At 55.3% G+C, this 16300-nt stretch overlaps 1 protein-coding gene across 2 annotated transcripts in view; it reads left to right on the plus strand.

The window, feature by feature from the left end:
- Positions 1-16300, plus strand: part of PDE2A (phosphodiesterase 2A) — a 73010-nt gene that overhangs the window by 26548 nt on the left and 30162 nt on the right. For both annotated transcript variants that reach the window (XM_090134200.1, XM_090134201.1), the window contains exons 3-5: positions 14360-14449; positions 15222-15310; positions 15513-15622. In XM_090134200.1, coding sequence (XP_089990326.1) covers positions 14360-14449; positions 15222-15310; positions 15513-15622 — 289 coding nt within the window. The remainder of the gene's footprint in view (positions 1-14359; positions 14450-15221; positions 15311-15512; positions 15623-16300) is intronic.

Raw genomic sequence — 16300 nt, forward strand, 5'->3', positions numbered from 1 at the left:
GGTGAGGGCTATGGGGTGAGGAGGGTTGTGGGGTGATGGTGGGAGCTATGGGGTGAGAAGGGCTGCTATAGGGTCATGAGGGTTGTAGGGTGTTGAGGGGTGATGGTGGTGGTTATGGGGTGATCATGGGGGTTATGGGGTGAGGAGGGCTGCTATGGGGTCATGAGTGTTGTAGGGTGATGAGGGCTATGGGGTGAGGAGCGTTGTGGGGTGAGGAGGGCTGTGGGGTGGTGATGGGAGCTATGGGGTGAGGAGGGTTATGGGGTGAGGAGGGTTTTGGGGTGATTTTGGGGCTATGGGGTGAGGAGGGCTGCTATGGGATCATGAGGGTTGTGGGGTGATGGTGGGGGCTGTGGGGTGAGGAGGGTTGTGGGGTGATGCTGGGGGCTGTGGGGTGAGGAGGGCTGCTATGGGGTCATGAGTGTTGTGGGGTGAGGAGGGCTGTGGGGTGAGGAGGGTTGTGGGGTGATGGTGGGAGCTATGGGGTGAGAAGGGCTGCTATAGGGTCATGAGGGTTGTAGGGTGCTGAGGGTTGAGGGGTGATGGTGGTGGTTATGGGGTGATCATGGGGGTTATGGGGTGAGGAGGGCTGCTATGGGATCATGAGGGTTGTAGGGTGATGGTGGGGGCTGTGGGGTGATGGTGGGGGCTATGGGGTGAGGAGGGCTGCTATGGGGTCATGAGTGTTGTAGAGTGGTGAGGGCTGTGGGGTGAGGAGGGCTGTGGGGTGAGGAGGGTTGTGGGGTGATGGTGGGGGCTGTGGGGTGAGGAGGGTTGTGGGGTGATGGTGGGGGCTGTGGGGTGAGGAGGGTCTCCACTATAGGTTATGGGGTGGGGATGGGTGACAGTGAGGCTCATGGCCCCTTCTGTAGGATATGGGGTGTGGGTATAGGGCTGCACGGGGCACATGATCCCTTATATAGAATATGGGGTGGGGATGGGTGATGGTGGGGGTGTGGGGTCCTTCTATGGGATCCTGGGTGTGGATATAGGGCTGCATGGCTCTCTTGACCCATTCTTTGGGATATGGGGTGGGGATGGGAGGCAGTGGGGCTCATGACTCTTTCTATAGGATATAGAGTGGGGATATAGGGCTGTATGGGGTCCATGGTCCCTTCTATAGGATCTGGGGTTGAGATATAGGGCTGCATGGCTCTCATGGCCCTTTATATGGGCTATGGGGTGGGGATGGGAGACGGTGGGGGTGTGGGGTCCTTCTATGGGATATAGGGCTGTGTTGGGCCCATGGTCCCTTCTATGGGATATTGGATGTGGTTATAGGGCTGCAAGGGTCCCGTGGCCTCTTCTATAGGATATGGGGTGGGGATGGGAGACATTGGGACTCATGACTCCTTCTATAGGATATGGGGTGGGGATATAGGGCTGTATGGCTCTCATGGCCCTTTCTATAGGATATGGGGTGGGGATGGGAGACAGTGGGGCTTATGAATCCTTCTGTAGGATATGGGGTGTGGCTATAGGGCTGCATGGGGTCCATGGTCCCTTCTATAGGATCATGGGGTTGAGATATAGGGCTGCATGGCTCTCATGGCCCTTTATGGGATATGGGGTGGGGATGGGAGATGGTGGGGGTGTGGGATCCTTCTATGGGATCCTGGGTGTGGATATAGGGCTGCATGGCTCTCGTGGCCCTTTCTATAGGATCTGGGGTGGGGATGGGAGACAGTGGGGCTCGTGACTCCTTCTATAGGATATAGGGTGTGGATATAGGGCTGTATGGGGTCCATGGCCCCTTCTATAGGGTCTGGGGTTGAGATATAGGGCTGCATGGCTCTCATGGCCCTTTATATGGGCTATGGGGTGGGGATGGGAGACGGTGGGGTGTGGGATCCTTCTATAGGATATAGGGTGGGGATATAGGGCTATGTGGGGCCCATGGTCCCTTCTATGGGTTCTGGGGTGTGGATATAGGTCTGTATGGTTCTCATGACCCCTTCTATGGGATATGGGGTGGAGGTGGGAGACAGTGGGGCTCATGACTCCTTCTACAGGATATAGGATGTGGTTATAGGGCTGTATGGGGTCCATGGTCCCTTCTATAGGATATGGGGTTGAGATATAGGGCTGCAAGGGTCTCATGGCCCCTCATATTGGATATGGGGTGGGGATGGGAGACAGTGGGGCTTATGAATCCTTCTATAGGATATGGGGTGGGGATATAGGGCTGCATGGGGCCCATGGTCCCTTCTATAGGATTATGGGGTTGAGATATAGGGCTGCATGGCTCTCATGGCCCTTTATGGGATATGGGGTGGGGATGGGAGACGGTGGGGGTGTGGGATCCTTCTATAGGATATAGGGTGGGGTTATAGGGCTGTATGGCTCTCATGGCCCTTTATATGGGATATGGGGTGGGGATGGGAGACAGTGGGGTGTAGGGTGCTTCTATGGGATGCTGGGGTGTGGATATAGGGCTGCAGGGGACTTGTGGCCCCTTCTATGGGATCTGGGGTGGGGATGGGTGATGGTGGGGGTATGGGATCCTTCTATAGGATATGGGGTGTGGATATAGGGCTGCATGGCTCTCATGACCCCTTCTATGGGATCTGGGGTGGGGATGGGAGACAGTGGGGCTCGTGAGTCCTTCTATAGGATATAGGATGTGGTTATAGGGCTGCGTGGGGCCATGACCCTTCTATGAGCTGTGGGGTTGAGATATAGGGCTGCATGGCTCTTGTGACCCCTTTTATGGGATCTGGGGTGGGGATGCGTGACAGTGGGGGTGTGGGATCTTTCTATAGGATATAGGGTGGGGTTATAGGGCTGTATGGCTCTCGTGGCCCCTTTTATGGGGTATGGGGTGGGGATGGGAGACAGTGGGGCTCGTGACTCCTTCTATAGGATATGGGGTGGGGATATAGGGCTGTATGGGGCCCATGGTCCCTTCTATGGGATCTGGGCTGTGGATATAGGGCTGCATGGCTCTCGTGACCCCTTCTATGGGATCTGGGGTGGGGATGGGAGACAGTGGGGCTTGTGAGTCCTTCTATAGGATATGGGGTGTGGTTATAGGGCTGTATGGGTCCATGGCCCCTTCTATAGGATATGGAGTGTGGATATAGGGCTGCATGGCTCTCGTGACCCCTTTTATGGGATATGGGGTGGGGGTGGGTGATGGTGGGGGTATGGGATCCTTCTATAGGATTTGGGGTGTGGATATAGGGCTGCATGGCTCTCATGACCCCTTCTATGGGATATGGGGTGGGGATGGGAGACAGTGGGGCTCGTGAGTCCTTCTATAGGATATAGGATGTGGTTATAGGGCTGCGTGGGGCCATGACCCCTGTATGGGCTGTGGGGTGGGGTGGACGCCGGCGGGGCCGCGATGTTCCGTGCCGGGAAGTCCTTGAGCCGCGCTGACAGCGGGACGTCAACAGGAAGGGAGCTTGGCTGCGGCCCCACTCCGGGCACGGGGACGTGGGGCGGCGTGCAAACGGCCTCGTGCAAACGGCAGCCTCGTGCAAACAGCCTCGTGCAAACCGCAGCCTCGTGCAAACAGCCCTGTGCTAACAGCAGCCTCGTGCAAACGGCCTCGTGCAAATGGCAGCGCTGTGCAAATGGCTCTGTGCAAACAGCCTTGTGCAAAAGGCAGCCTTGTGCAAACGGCCTTATGCAAAAGGCAGCCTTGTGCAAATGGCCTTATGCAAAAGGCAGCCTTGTGCAAATGGTCTTGTGCAAAGGGCAGCCTTGTGCGAATGGCCCTGTGCAAACCGCAGCCCTGTGCAAACAGCCTTGTGCAAAAACAGCAGCCTTGTGCAAACGGCAGCCTTGTGCAAACGGCCCTGTGCAAACAGCAGCCTTGTGCAAACAGCAGCTTTGTGCAAACGGCCTTGAGCAAACAGCCTTGTGCAAATGGCTTTGTGCAAACGGCAGCCCTGTGCAAAAACAGCTACCTTGTGCAAATGGCTCTGTGCAGCCTTGTTCAAACAGCCTTGTGCAAAGGGCAGCTTTGTGCAAATGGCCCTGAGCAAACAGCCTTGTGCAAACGAGCCTGTGCAAACAGCACCCCCGTGCAACAGCCCCGTGCAAACAGCAGCCTTGTACAGCAGCCTTGTGCAAACGGCCTTGTGCAAACAGCAGCCTCGTGCAAATGAGCCTGTGCAAACAGCACCCCCGTGCAACAGCCCCGTGCAGACAGCAGCCTTGTGCAAACAGCCTTGTGCAGCAGCCCCATGCATGCTGCCTGTGCAACAGCCCCGTGCAACAGGCCTGTGTAAGTGGCCCTGTGCAAACTGCTCCGTGCAACAGCCGTGTGCATGCTATCCGTGCAAACTGCTCCATGCAAATGACAGCTCCGTGCAAACAGCTGCATGCAAACAGCTCCGTGCAAACGGCCCCATGCAAAGTGCTCCGTGCAAACAGCCCCGTGCAAACGGCCCCGTGCAAACGGCCCCGTGCGTGCACAACAAGTGTCAGCAACACGGAGCCAAACGACATCTGGGAGCAGACAGAGATCCCAGAAGTGTTTCCTTCCCGTTGCCCCTCGTTAGGCCAGTAGGAAAGATGAGGTAATTAAGGGCTGCCTCGGCCTCGGCGGGTCGAGGGAGCCTTGATTGGATTAAAGGGGCGGTAATTAGCGAGGAGCTGCTGTCAGCTGGGAGGGGGGGGATGGGAGGGGGGGCAGAGCAGCGCTGTGTGTGCAGGGGACACCACGGCCTGCGTCCTCAGCACCGGCTGTATGGGTGGCCGTCTGTATCTCCATCCTGCCGTCCCTCCGTCCGTCCATCCGTCTGTCCATCCATCCATCCATACCCCCATCCATCTGTCCATCCCTCCATTCATCCATCCTTCCATGCATCCATCCATCCCTCCCTCTATTCCTTCGTCAATCCCTCCATCCACCCCTCCATCCCCTCCCTCCCTCCCTCCATCCATCCATCCACCTCTCCTTACATCCATCCATCCATCCCTCCATCCATTCCTCCTTACATCCATTCCTCCCTCTATCCATCCCTCTGTCCTTCCATCCCTCTGTCCCTCCATCCATCCCTCCATCCCTCCCTCCATCCATCCATCCCTTCCTCCCTCCATCCTTCCATCCATCCCTCCCTCCTCCCTCCATTCCTCCCTCCATTGCTCCCTCCATCCCTCCATCCATCCCCTTCTCCCTCCCTCCCTTCCTCTCTACATCCTCCATCACCATCTCTTCTTCTCTCTATCCAACCATCCCTCTCCCTTCCCCCCTCCCTCCCTCCATCCATCCATCCATCCATCCATCCCTCTGTCCTTCCATCCATCCCTCCCTCCATCCCTCCCTTCCTCCATCCCTCCATCCCTCCCTCCTTACATCCCTCCATCCGTCCATCCCTTCATCCCTCCACCCATCCCTCCATCCCTCCTTACATCCATCCATCCCTCCCTGCTTTCATCCATCCATCTCTCCCTCCCTCGCTCCATCCATCCCTCTGTCCACCCCACCACCCCTCCATCCATCCATCCCTCCATCTTTCTGTCCTTCCATCCATCCCTCCCTCCATCCCTTCCTCCATCCCACCATTCATCCCTCCTTACATCCCTCCTTCCCTCCATCCCTCTATCCATCCCTTCATCCCTCCATCCCTCTGTCCTTCCATCCACCCCTCCATCCATCCCTCCTTACATCCATCCATCCCTCCCTCCTCCCTCCATCTCTCCATCCCTCCCTTCATCCGCCTCTCCTTACATCCATCCCTCCATCCATCCCTTCCTCCCTCCATCCATCCGTCCTTCCATCCATCCATCCATCCATCCCTCCACCCCTCCACCCCTCCATCCCTCCATCCATCCATGCCTCCTTACATTCATCCACTCCTCTCTCCCTCCATCCCTCCATCCATCCCTCCTTCCTTCCATCCATCCCTCCCTCCCTCCATCGCTCCATCCCCCCATCCATCCATCCATCCCTCTGTCCTTCCCTACATCTATTCCTCCATTCACCTCTCCTTACATCCATCCATCCCTTCCTCCCTTCATCCCTCCCTCCATCCATCCATCCCTCCCTCCATTCCTTCCTCCCTCCATCCATCCATCCCTCCCTCCATCCTTACATCCCTCCCTCCCTCCCTCCCTCCCTCCCTCTCTCCATCTATCCCTCCCTCCATCCCTCCCTCCTTCCATCCATCCATCCCTCCATCCATCCCTCTGTCCTTCCATCCATCCATCCATCCATCCATCCATCCATCCATCCATCCCTCCATCCATCCCTCTGTCCTTCCATCCATCCCTCCACCCATCTCTCCTTACATCCCTTCCTCCATCGCTCCATCCCCCATCCATCCGTCCATCCCTCCCTCTATCCCTTCATCCATCCATCCATCCATCCATCCTTCCCTCCATCCCTCCATCCATCCATCCCTCCATTCACCCCTCCTTACATCCATCCATCCCTTCTCCCTCCATCCCTTCCTCCCTCCCTCCATCCATCCCTCTGTCCTTCCATCCATCCATCCATCCCTCCATCCCTTCATCCACCCCTCCATCCTTTCCTCCTTCCATCCATCCGTCTCTCCATCCCTCCACCCCCCTCCCTCCCTCCATTCCTCCACCCCCCCTTTCCCTCCCCCCCCAGCACCCAGCCCTGCATTGTGTCAGAGCAGACGGCTTGCTTACACTAATGAGATTAATGAAGCACCATTAATTGCTCCGTGGCTCCTCCAGGAAGCTGCTGTGAGCACAGCTGTGTTTGGAGCTGCAGCTTCACGCGGTGCAGCCGTTGCAGCCACAGACCCCGGTGGGGATCGGGTGCACAAGGGGGGGGTCTGCAATCACCAGCTGCAATTCCAGCTGCAAGCTGCACTTCTTTGCACGGCCTTTGGGCTGGGAGCAGCTGCATCTGTGTGCAGCTGCAATTGTAGTTTGCAGGGGCTGTTGCACTTTGCAGAGCCTGTTGTTATTTGCAGCTGCAATTGCAGTTTGCAAGGGCTGTTTTTATTTGCAGCTGCAATTGCAGTTTGCAGGGGCTGTTGTTTGCAGCTGCAATTGCAGCTTGCAAGGGCTGTTTTTATTTGCAACTGCAATTGCACTTTGCAGATCCTGTTGTTTGCAGCTGCAATTGCAGCTTGCAAGGGCTGTTTTTATTTGCAACTGCAATTGCAGTTTGCAGGGCTGTTGCACTTTGGAGACCCTGTTGTTGTTTGCAGCTGCAATTCCAGTTTGCAAGGGCTGTTGTTGTTTGCAGTGCAATTGCAGTTTGCAGGGGCCGTTGCACTTTGCAGAGCCTGTTGTTGTTTGCAGCTGCAATTCCAGTTTGCAAGGGCTGTTGCAGATGCAGCTTGCAGGGCCTGTTGTTTGCAGGTGCAATTGCAGTTTGCAAGGGCTCTTTTTGTTTGTGGGTGCAATTGCAGCTTGCAGGGGCTGTTGCAATTTGCAGAGCCTGTTGTTTTTTGCAGGTGCAATTCCAGTTTGCAAGGGCTGTTTTTGTTTGCAGCTGCAATTGCAGTTTGCAGGGGCTGTTGCACTTTGCAGAGCCTGCTGTTGTTTGCAGCTGCAATTCCAGTTTGCAAGGGCTGTTGCAGATGCAGCTTGCAGGGGCTGTTGCACTTTGCAGCTGCAATTCCAGTTTGCAAGGGCTGTTGTTGTTTGCAGCTGCAGTTCCAGTTTGCAGGGGCTGTTGCAGATGCAATTTGCAGGGTCTGCTGTTTGCAGGTGCAATTGCAGTTTGCAACCGCAGTGTCTGTGTTCAGGTGCAGTTGCAGTTTGCAGGTGCAGCTCTCTTTGCAGTTCCAGTTGCAGTTTGCAGGTGCAATCACTGCGTGCAGATCCAATTGTAGCTGCACTTGCAGTTGCAATTAGGGCAGTTGCTGTGTGCAGGTGCAGCTGCAGTTCCAGATGCAGTTGCAGCTGCAATTCCACTTCCAGTTGCATTTGCAATTGCAGTTCTGAATACAGCTGCAGTTGCAGATGCATTTGCAATTGCAATTCCAGTTGCAGTTCCAGTTGCAATTTGGAATTGCAGTTCCAGTTCCAGATGCAATTGCAGTTGCAATTCCAGTTGCAGTTGCAATTGCAGTTCCGGATGCACTTCCAGTTGCAGTTTGGAATTGCAGTTGCAGTTGAAGCTGCGATTGCAATTCCACTTGCAGTTGCAATTGCAGACCCGGATGCCATTGCAGTTCATTGCAAAAAAGGGTTGCATTGCAAAGATAGAACAGGATGCATTGCAAAAACGGAATGCATTGCAAAGATGGAAGAGGATGTGTTGCAAAAATGGGATGCATTGCAAAAATGGGATGCATTGCAAAGATGGGATGCATTGCAAAAATGGGATGCATTACAAAAAAGAGCTGCATTGCAAAGATACGATGGGATGCATTGCAAAGATAGATGTGTAGCAAAAAAGGGGATGCATTGCAAAAAAGGGCTGCATTACAAAGATATAACAGGATGCATTGCAAAGATGGGATGCATTACAGAAAAGGGATGCATTGCAAAAAAAGGGCTGCATTGCAAAGATACAATGGAATGCATTGCAAAAATAGATGTGTAGCAAAAAAGGGGATGCATTGCAAATAAGGGTTGCATTGCAAAGATATGACAGGATGCATTGCAAAAATGGGATGCATTGCAAAGATGGAAGGGGCTGCATTGCAAAAAACGGGATGCGTTGCAAAACCAGGATGCTTTGCAAAGATAGAAGGGGATGCATTGCGAGAAAGGAGGTGCATTGCACAAATATGGCAGGGTGCATTGCAAAAATGGGATGCGTAGCAAAAACGGGAGGGGATGCGTTGCAAAAAAACCAAAGGGCTGCATTGCAAAGAAGAGCTGAAGGTTGGGCCCCGGGCGCCTGCAAAGTGCTATTTATGGGATGGAATGGGATCCATGCTGAGTCCATGCAGGGCAGCTGCAGGGCATGCAGCTGATGCATGGGGACAGCAGGGCTGGGAAGGGGGGAGGAGGGGAAGCAGAATTATATTGCAAAAATATGACAGGATGCATTGCAAAAAATGGGGTGCGTAGCAAAGGTAGGAGGGGATGCGTTGCAAAAAAGGGATGGATTGCAAAGATAGGATGGGATGCATTGGGAAAATGGGATGCATTGCAAAGCTATGAGGGGATGTGTTGTAAAACAGGGATGCATTGCAAAGATAGAATGGGATGCATTGCAAAAACAGGGATGCATTGCAAAGATATGATGGGATGCGTTGCAAAAAAGGGATGCATTGCAAAGATATGATGGGATGCATTGGGAAAATGGGATGCATTGCAAAGCTCTGAGGGGATGTGTTGTAAAACAGGGATGCATTGCAAAGATAGAAGGGGATGCATTGCAAAAGCAGAATGCATTGCGAAGATAGAAGGGGATGCACTGCAAAAATGGGGTGCGTAGCAAGAAAGGGGATGCATAGCAGAAAAGGGATGTGTTGCAAAAATGTGATGCATTGCAAAAACAGGATGCATTGCAAAAACGGGATGCATTATGAAGATAGAAGGGGATGCATTGCAAAAAAAAGGGGCTGCATTGCAAGAACGGGATGCAGTGCAAAGATGCAATGGGGCACATTGCAAAAGAAGGGGATGCATTGCAGAAAGGGATGCATTGCAAAAATGGGATGCATTGCAAAGACAGGTGGGTAGCAAAAAAGGGGATGCGTTGCAAAACCAGGGTGCATTGCAAAGATATATCGAGGTGCATTGGGAAAAAGGGCTGCATTGTGAAAATGGGATGCGTTGCAAAAACAGGATGCATTGCAAAGATAGAAGGGGATGCATTGCAAAAAAAGGGATGCATTGCAAAAGTATAACAGGATGCATTGCAAAAAAGGGCTGCATTGCAAAGATATAGGGGGATGCAATGCAAAAATGGGGTGCGTAGCAAGAAAGGGGATGCGTAGCAGAAAAGGGATGCGTTGCAAAAATGTGATGCATTGTAAAAACAGGATGCGTTGCAAAGATACAACAGGATGCATTGCAAAAATGGGATGCGTTGCAAAGATGGAAGGGGATGCGTTGCAAAAAGGGGATGGATTGCAGAGATACGATGGGATGCGTTGCAAAAACGGGATGGATTGCAGAGATACGATGGGATGCGTTGCAAAAACGGGATGCAGTGCGAGCATATGGCAGCATCAGTGTGCAAAGGGGGGCAGCTGGGTGGTGCTGGGGTTTTGGGGGGCTTTTTTTCCATCCCCAGCACCAGGATGGGGTTTGGGGTTTGGATTCTGGGTGTGGATGTGAAGGGAAGAGCTTGGAAAGGGGGGGTGGAGGGGACAGAGGGACATGGGGACAGAGGGACAGAAGGACATGGGGATGGGGGACAGAAGGACATGGGGACGGAGGACAGAGGGACATGGGGACAGAGGGACACTGGGATACAGGGAAGGAGGGACAGAGGGACATGAGGACATGGGAACATGGGGACAGAGGGACATGGGGACAGAGGACAGAAGGACAGAGGGACACTGGAATACAGGGACAGAGGGGCATAGGGACATGGGGACAGAGGGACAGAGGGACATGGGGACATTGGAATACAGGGACAGAGGGACAGAGGGACATGGGGACATTGGAATACAGGGACAGAGGGACATGGGGACAGAGGACAGCGGGACAGAGGGACACTGGAATACAGGGACAGAGGGACAGAAGGACATAGGGGCACTGGGATACAGGGACAGAGGGACAGAGGGACACTGGGACATAGGGACACTGAGATACAGGGACACAGGGACATATGGGAGGGGACACAGGGACAGAGGAACCCTTGGACATAGGGACAGAGGGACAGACGGACACATGGACAGAGGGACATAGGGGCATAGGGAATTGTGGGGAGGGGACAGAGGGACGTAGGGACACAGGGACAGAGGGACAGACAGACACAGGGACACTGGGACACAGGGTCAGACGGTCACAGGGACAGAGGGACACTGGGACAGAGGGACGCGTGGGGAGGGGACACAGGGACCCTTGGACATAGCGACACAGGGACAGATGGACAGAGGGACAGAGGGACAGAGGGACATACAGACTCAGGGACAGAGGGACATGGGGACACAGAGACAGAGAGACAGAAGGACAGAGGGACACTGGGACTCAGGGACAGAGGGACACATGGACATAGGGACAGAGGGACACGTGGGGAGGGGACAGAGGGACATAGGGACCCTTGGACATCAGGACAGAGGGACACAGGGATACACAGACATAGGGACAGAGGGACATACGGACGCGGGGACATAGGGACCCTTTGGACATAAGGACAGAGGGACATAGGGACACAGGGACAGATGGACACAGGGACATAGGGACACAGGGACAGGAGGACAGAGGGACATACAGACCCAGGGCCAGAGGGACATAGGGACAGAGGGACAGACAGACCCAGGGACACGTGGGGAGGGGACACAGGGACAGAGGGACAGAGGGTCAGACAGACACGGAGACAGAGAGACAGAAGGACAGAGGGAGAGAAGGACACAGGGATGTAGGGACAGAGGGACAGCGGGACGTAGAGACACACAGACATAGGAACAGAAGGACATAGGGACACTGGGACACGCAGGGAGGGGACACAGGGACAGAGGGACATGGGGACAGAGGGACACGGGGACAGAGGGACATCAGATGGACAGACGGACACACAGGGACAGACGGACGCCCAGCCAGCTGGACTCAGGCCAGGCTGTATTCTACAGTGCATGTGTCTCCAGTGTCGCTCAGCAACTGGGGACGCAGCCCTGTTGGAATCACAGCCTGTGCCACTGTCACCACTGCCACCAGCACTGCCACCAGCACTGCCACCACCCCACACACACGAGGGGGGTCTGCCCCTCTGCGGGGCTTGGGGACATCGGATGGGGACATTGGGGACATCAGATGGGAGATTGGGGACATCAGATTGGGACGTTGCTTGGGGACATTGCTTGGGGACGTCAGTTGGGGACATCAGATGGGGTCATGGCTTGGAGATATTGCTTGGGGACATCAATGGGGACATTGCTTAGGGACATCAGTTGGGGACATCAGATGGGGACGTTGCTTGGTGACGTTGCTTGGGGACGTCAGTGGGGACATTGAGCACATCTCATGGGGACATTGGGATCAACAGATTGGGACATTGCTTGGGGACGTTGCTTGGGGACATCATTGGGGACATTGGGGACATCAGATGGGGACATTGCTTGGAGATATTGCTTGGGGACATCAATGGGGACATCAGTGGGGACGTTAGGGACATCAGACAGGGTCATCGCTTGGTGACATTGCTTGGGGACATCAGTTGGGGACGTCTGATGGGGTCCTGGCTTGGAGATATTGCTTGGGGACGTCAATGGGGACACTGGGGACATCTTATGGGGACATTGGGGACATCAGATGGGGACATTGGGGACATCGGGATCATTGCTTGGGGACGTCAACTGGGGACATCAGTGGGGACATTACCTGGTCCCATTGCTTGGGGACATCAATTGGGGACATCAAATGGGGCCATTGCTTGGGGTCATTGCTTGGTGACATCACTTGGGGACGTCAATGGGGACATTGGGGATATCAGATGGGGACATTGGGGACATCAGATGGGGACGTTGCTTGGGGACATTGCTTGGGGACGTCAGTTGGGGACATCAGGTGGGGTCATGGCTTGGAGATATTGCTTGGGGACGTCAGTTGGGGACATCAGGTGGGGTCATGGCTTGGAGATATTGCTTGGGGACATCAGTTGGGGACGTTGGAGGCATCAGATGGAGTCATTGCTTGGTGACATCGCTTGCGGACATCAGATGGAGACATTGGGGACATCAGATGGGGACATTGCCTGGGGACATCAATGGGGACATCAAATGGGGTCATTGCTTGGGGACATCACTTGGGGACATCAATGGGGACATTGAGCACATCTCATGGGGACATTGGGGACATCAGATGGGGACATTGCTTGGGGACATTAATGGGGCCATCAGTGGGGACACTGGGGACATCAGATGGGGTCATTGCTTGGGGACATCAATGGGGACACCAGTGGGGACAGTGGGGACATCAGACGGGGTCATTGCTTGGGGACATCACTTGGGGACATCAATGGAGACATTGGGGACATCTGGGGGGGTCAATGCTTGGTGACATCACTTGGGGACGTCAGTGGGGACATTGAGCACATCTCATGGGGACATTGGGGACATCAGATGGGGACATTGCTTGGGGACATTAATGGGGCCATCATTGGGGACATTGGGGACATCAATGGGGACATCAATGGAGATATTGCTTGGGGACATCAATGGGGACACCAGTGGGGACACTGGGGACATCAGACGGGGTCATCGCTTGGGGACATCACTTGGGGACATCAATGGAGACATTGGGGACATCTGGGGGGGTCAATGCTTGGTGACATCACTTGGGGACGTCAGTGGGGACATTGAGCACATCTCATGGGGACATTGGGGACATCAGATTGGGACGTTGCTTGGTGACATTGCTTGGGGACATCAGTTGGGGATGTCAGATTGGGTCATGGCTTGGAGATATTGCTTGGGGACATCCATGGGGACATTGGGGACATCAATAGGGACATTGGGGACATCAGATGGGGACGTTGCTTGGGGACATTGCTTGGGGGCGTCAGTTGGGGACATCAGATGGGGACATTGTTTGAAGATATTGCTTTGGGACGTCAGTGGGGACATTGGGGACATCTGGTGGGTCATTGCTTGGTGACATCGCTTGGGGACGTCAGTGGGGACATTGAGCACATCTCATGGGGACATTGGGGACATCAGATGGGGACATTGCTTGGGGACATTAATGGGGCCATCATTGGGGACATTGGGGACATCAATGGGGACATCAATGGAGATATTGCTTGGGGACATCAATGGGGACACCAGTGGGGACACTGGGGACATCAGACGGGGTCATCGCTTGGGGACATCGCTTGGGGACATCAGTGGGGACATTGGGGACATCAGATGGGATCATTGCTTGGGGACATTGCTTGGGGACATTGCTTGGGGACATTGCTTGGGGACATCAATGGGGACAGTGGGGACATCAGATGGGGACATTGCTTGGGGACATTAATGGGGCCATCAGTGGGGACAGTGGGGACATCAGATGGGGTCATTGCTTGGTGACATCGCTTGGGGACAGTGCAGCTGCAATCGCACTTCATGGTTGCAATTGACGTTCAATTGCAGTTGCAACTGCAGGTTCAATCCCTGCACGGAGGCGCAGCTGCCGTCGCCGTTGCAATTGCACTTTGCAGTTGCACTTTGCAGTTGCACTTTGCAGTTGCAACTGACGCCCGAGTTGCAGTTGCAGCTTCCATCCTCGTGTGCGGGTGCAGCTGCTATTGCAATCCCAATTGCAATTGCAGTTTGCTTCCCCCCCTCCTCCCCCCGGTTTGCTCTCTCTGCAGGATGCACTGCTGGGTTTGGGGGCTGCCATCGATGCAGCTCACCTGCAGGATGCGCTGCGTGCTGCACTGCTGGCCCTGCTGCCCCGTGCGGTACGTGGGGCTCTGCTGCATGCAGTGCTGGGTGTGCAGCTGGGGGTGTGCATGGGCGTGCATGCATGGGCGTGCATGCATGGGTGTGTGCACGCATATGGGTGTGTGCATGCATATAGATTTGCAGTTGTGCATACGTGTGCATGCTCATGGCTGTGCAGTTCTGTGTGTGTGCATGGGAGCGTGCATGCAATGCTGGGTGTCCTGCTGGGGGTGTGCATGGGCGTGCATGCATGGGTGTGCATGCATGGGTGCATGCACACATATGGATTTGCAGGTGTGCATGCTCACAGGTGTGCAGTTCTGCGTGTGTGCATGGGAGCGTGCATGCAATGCTGGGTGTGCAGCTGGGGGTGTGCATGGGCGTGCATGCATGGGCGTGCATGCATGGGTGTGTGCATGCATATGGGTGTGTGCATGCATATAGATTTGCAGTTGTGCATGGGTGTGCATGCATGGGCGTGCAAGCACAGGGCTTTGCAGTTGTGCGTGGGTGCCTTGCAAGCGTGGCTGAGTGCATGCATGCGGCTTTGCAGCTGTGCATGGGTGTGCATCCTCACGGGTTTGCAATTCTGGATGCGTGTGCATGGCTGTGCATGCAGGTGGATGCGTGCAGCTGTGCCTGGATGAGTGTGTGCGTGCACGGGAGCAGTTGTGCGTGGCTGTGCACGCTCACAGGTGTGCAAGGCCGCGTGGGGTGCAGTGCATAAGGCCAGGGGGGGGTGACAGTGCCCCAAAGTGACCCCCATATGTGGTGCCCCCCCCCCCCCAGGAGCACGCCTACATCTACCTGCTGGATGGGGACGCCAGGCTGAGCTGTGCTGACCCCCCCCATGAGCTGCCAATGGAGGGGAAGCTCAGGTAACCCCCCCCCAATCCCAAAACCCACCCCCCTCCCCCCAATTTATGGGGCTGCCCCCAAACAGCCATGCGGCAGAGCTGCCCCCCCCCTCCCAAAACCTCCCTCCAAATCCCCCTATGCATCCTGGGGGTCCTCTGAGTTGGGGGGGGGATTATGTGGTGCACAGCCATTTTCTGCCACCTCTCATCTCCCCCCCCCCAGGGATGCAGTGAGGAAACAGAAGAGGGTGGAATGTGGGGGGCTGCCCCAGGGGGAGATCCCTGACCCACAGATGGGGGCTCTGGGAGCACCGCTGGCCCCTGGAACACAAGGTGGGGGTGGGGAGGGGGAGGGGGGTGGGGAGAGGGTGGGCATGGGGGGGGGGAGGGAGGGAGAAATAGAGGAATTGGGGGCAGGGGGGGAGAAATGGTGGGAGGAAGGGAGGGATGGAGGGAGGGAGGGAGGGAGGAAGGGTGGGATGGATGGAGAGAAGGAGGGATGATGATGGAGGGTGGGTGGAGAGAGGGAGGGAGGGATGGAGGAAGGGAGGCAGGGAGGAGTGGATGGATGGAGAGAGGAAGAGATGGTGATGGAGAATGGATGGAGAGAGGGAGGGAGGGAGGGATGGAGGAAGGGAGGGAGGAAGGATGGCATGGTTGGAGAGAAGGAAGCATGAGGATGGAGGATGGATGGAGAGAGGGAGGGAGGGATGGAGGCAGGGAGGGGGGAAGGGTGGGATGGATGGAGAAAGGAGGGATGATGATGGAGGGTGGATGGAGAGAGGGAGGGAGGGAGGGAGGGGGAAGGGGGAAGGAGAGGGATGGTTGGATGGAGAAAAGCAGAGATGGTCGTGGAGAATGGATGGAGAGAGGGAGGGAGGGAGGAGTGGATGGTTGGAGAGAAGGAGGGATGATGATGGAGGGTGGATGGAGAGAGGGAGGGATGGATGGAGGAAGGGAGGCAGGGAGGAGTGGATGGATGGAGAGAGGAAGAGATGGTGATGGAGAATG

This window comes from Phasianus colchicus, chromosome 1 (assembly GCF_987193195.1).
Source record: "Phasianus colchicus chromosome 1, bPhaCol1.hap1.1, whole genome shotgun sequence".
NCBI classification, from domain to species: Eukaryota; Metazoa; Chordata; class Aves; order Galliformes; family Phasianidae; genus Phasianus; species Phasianus colchicus.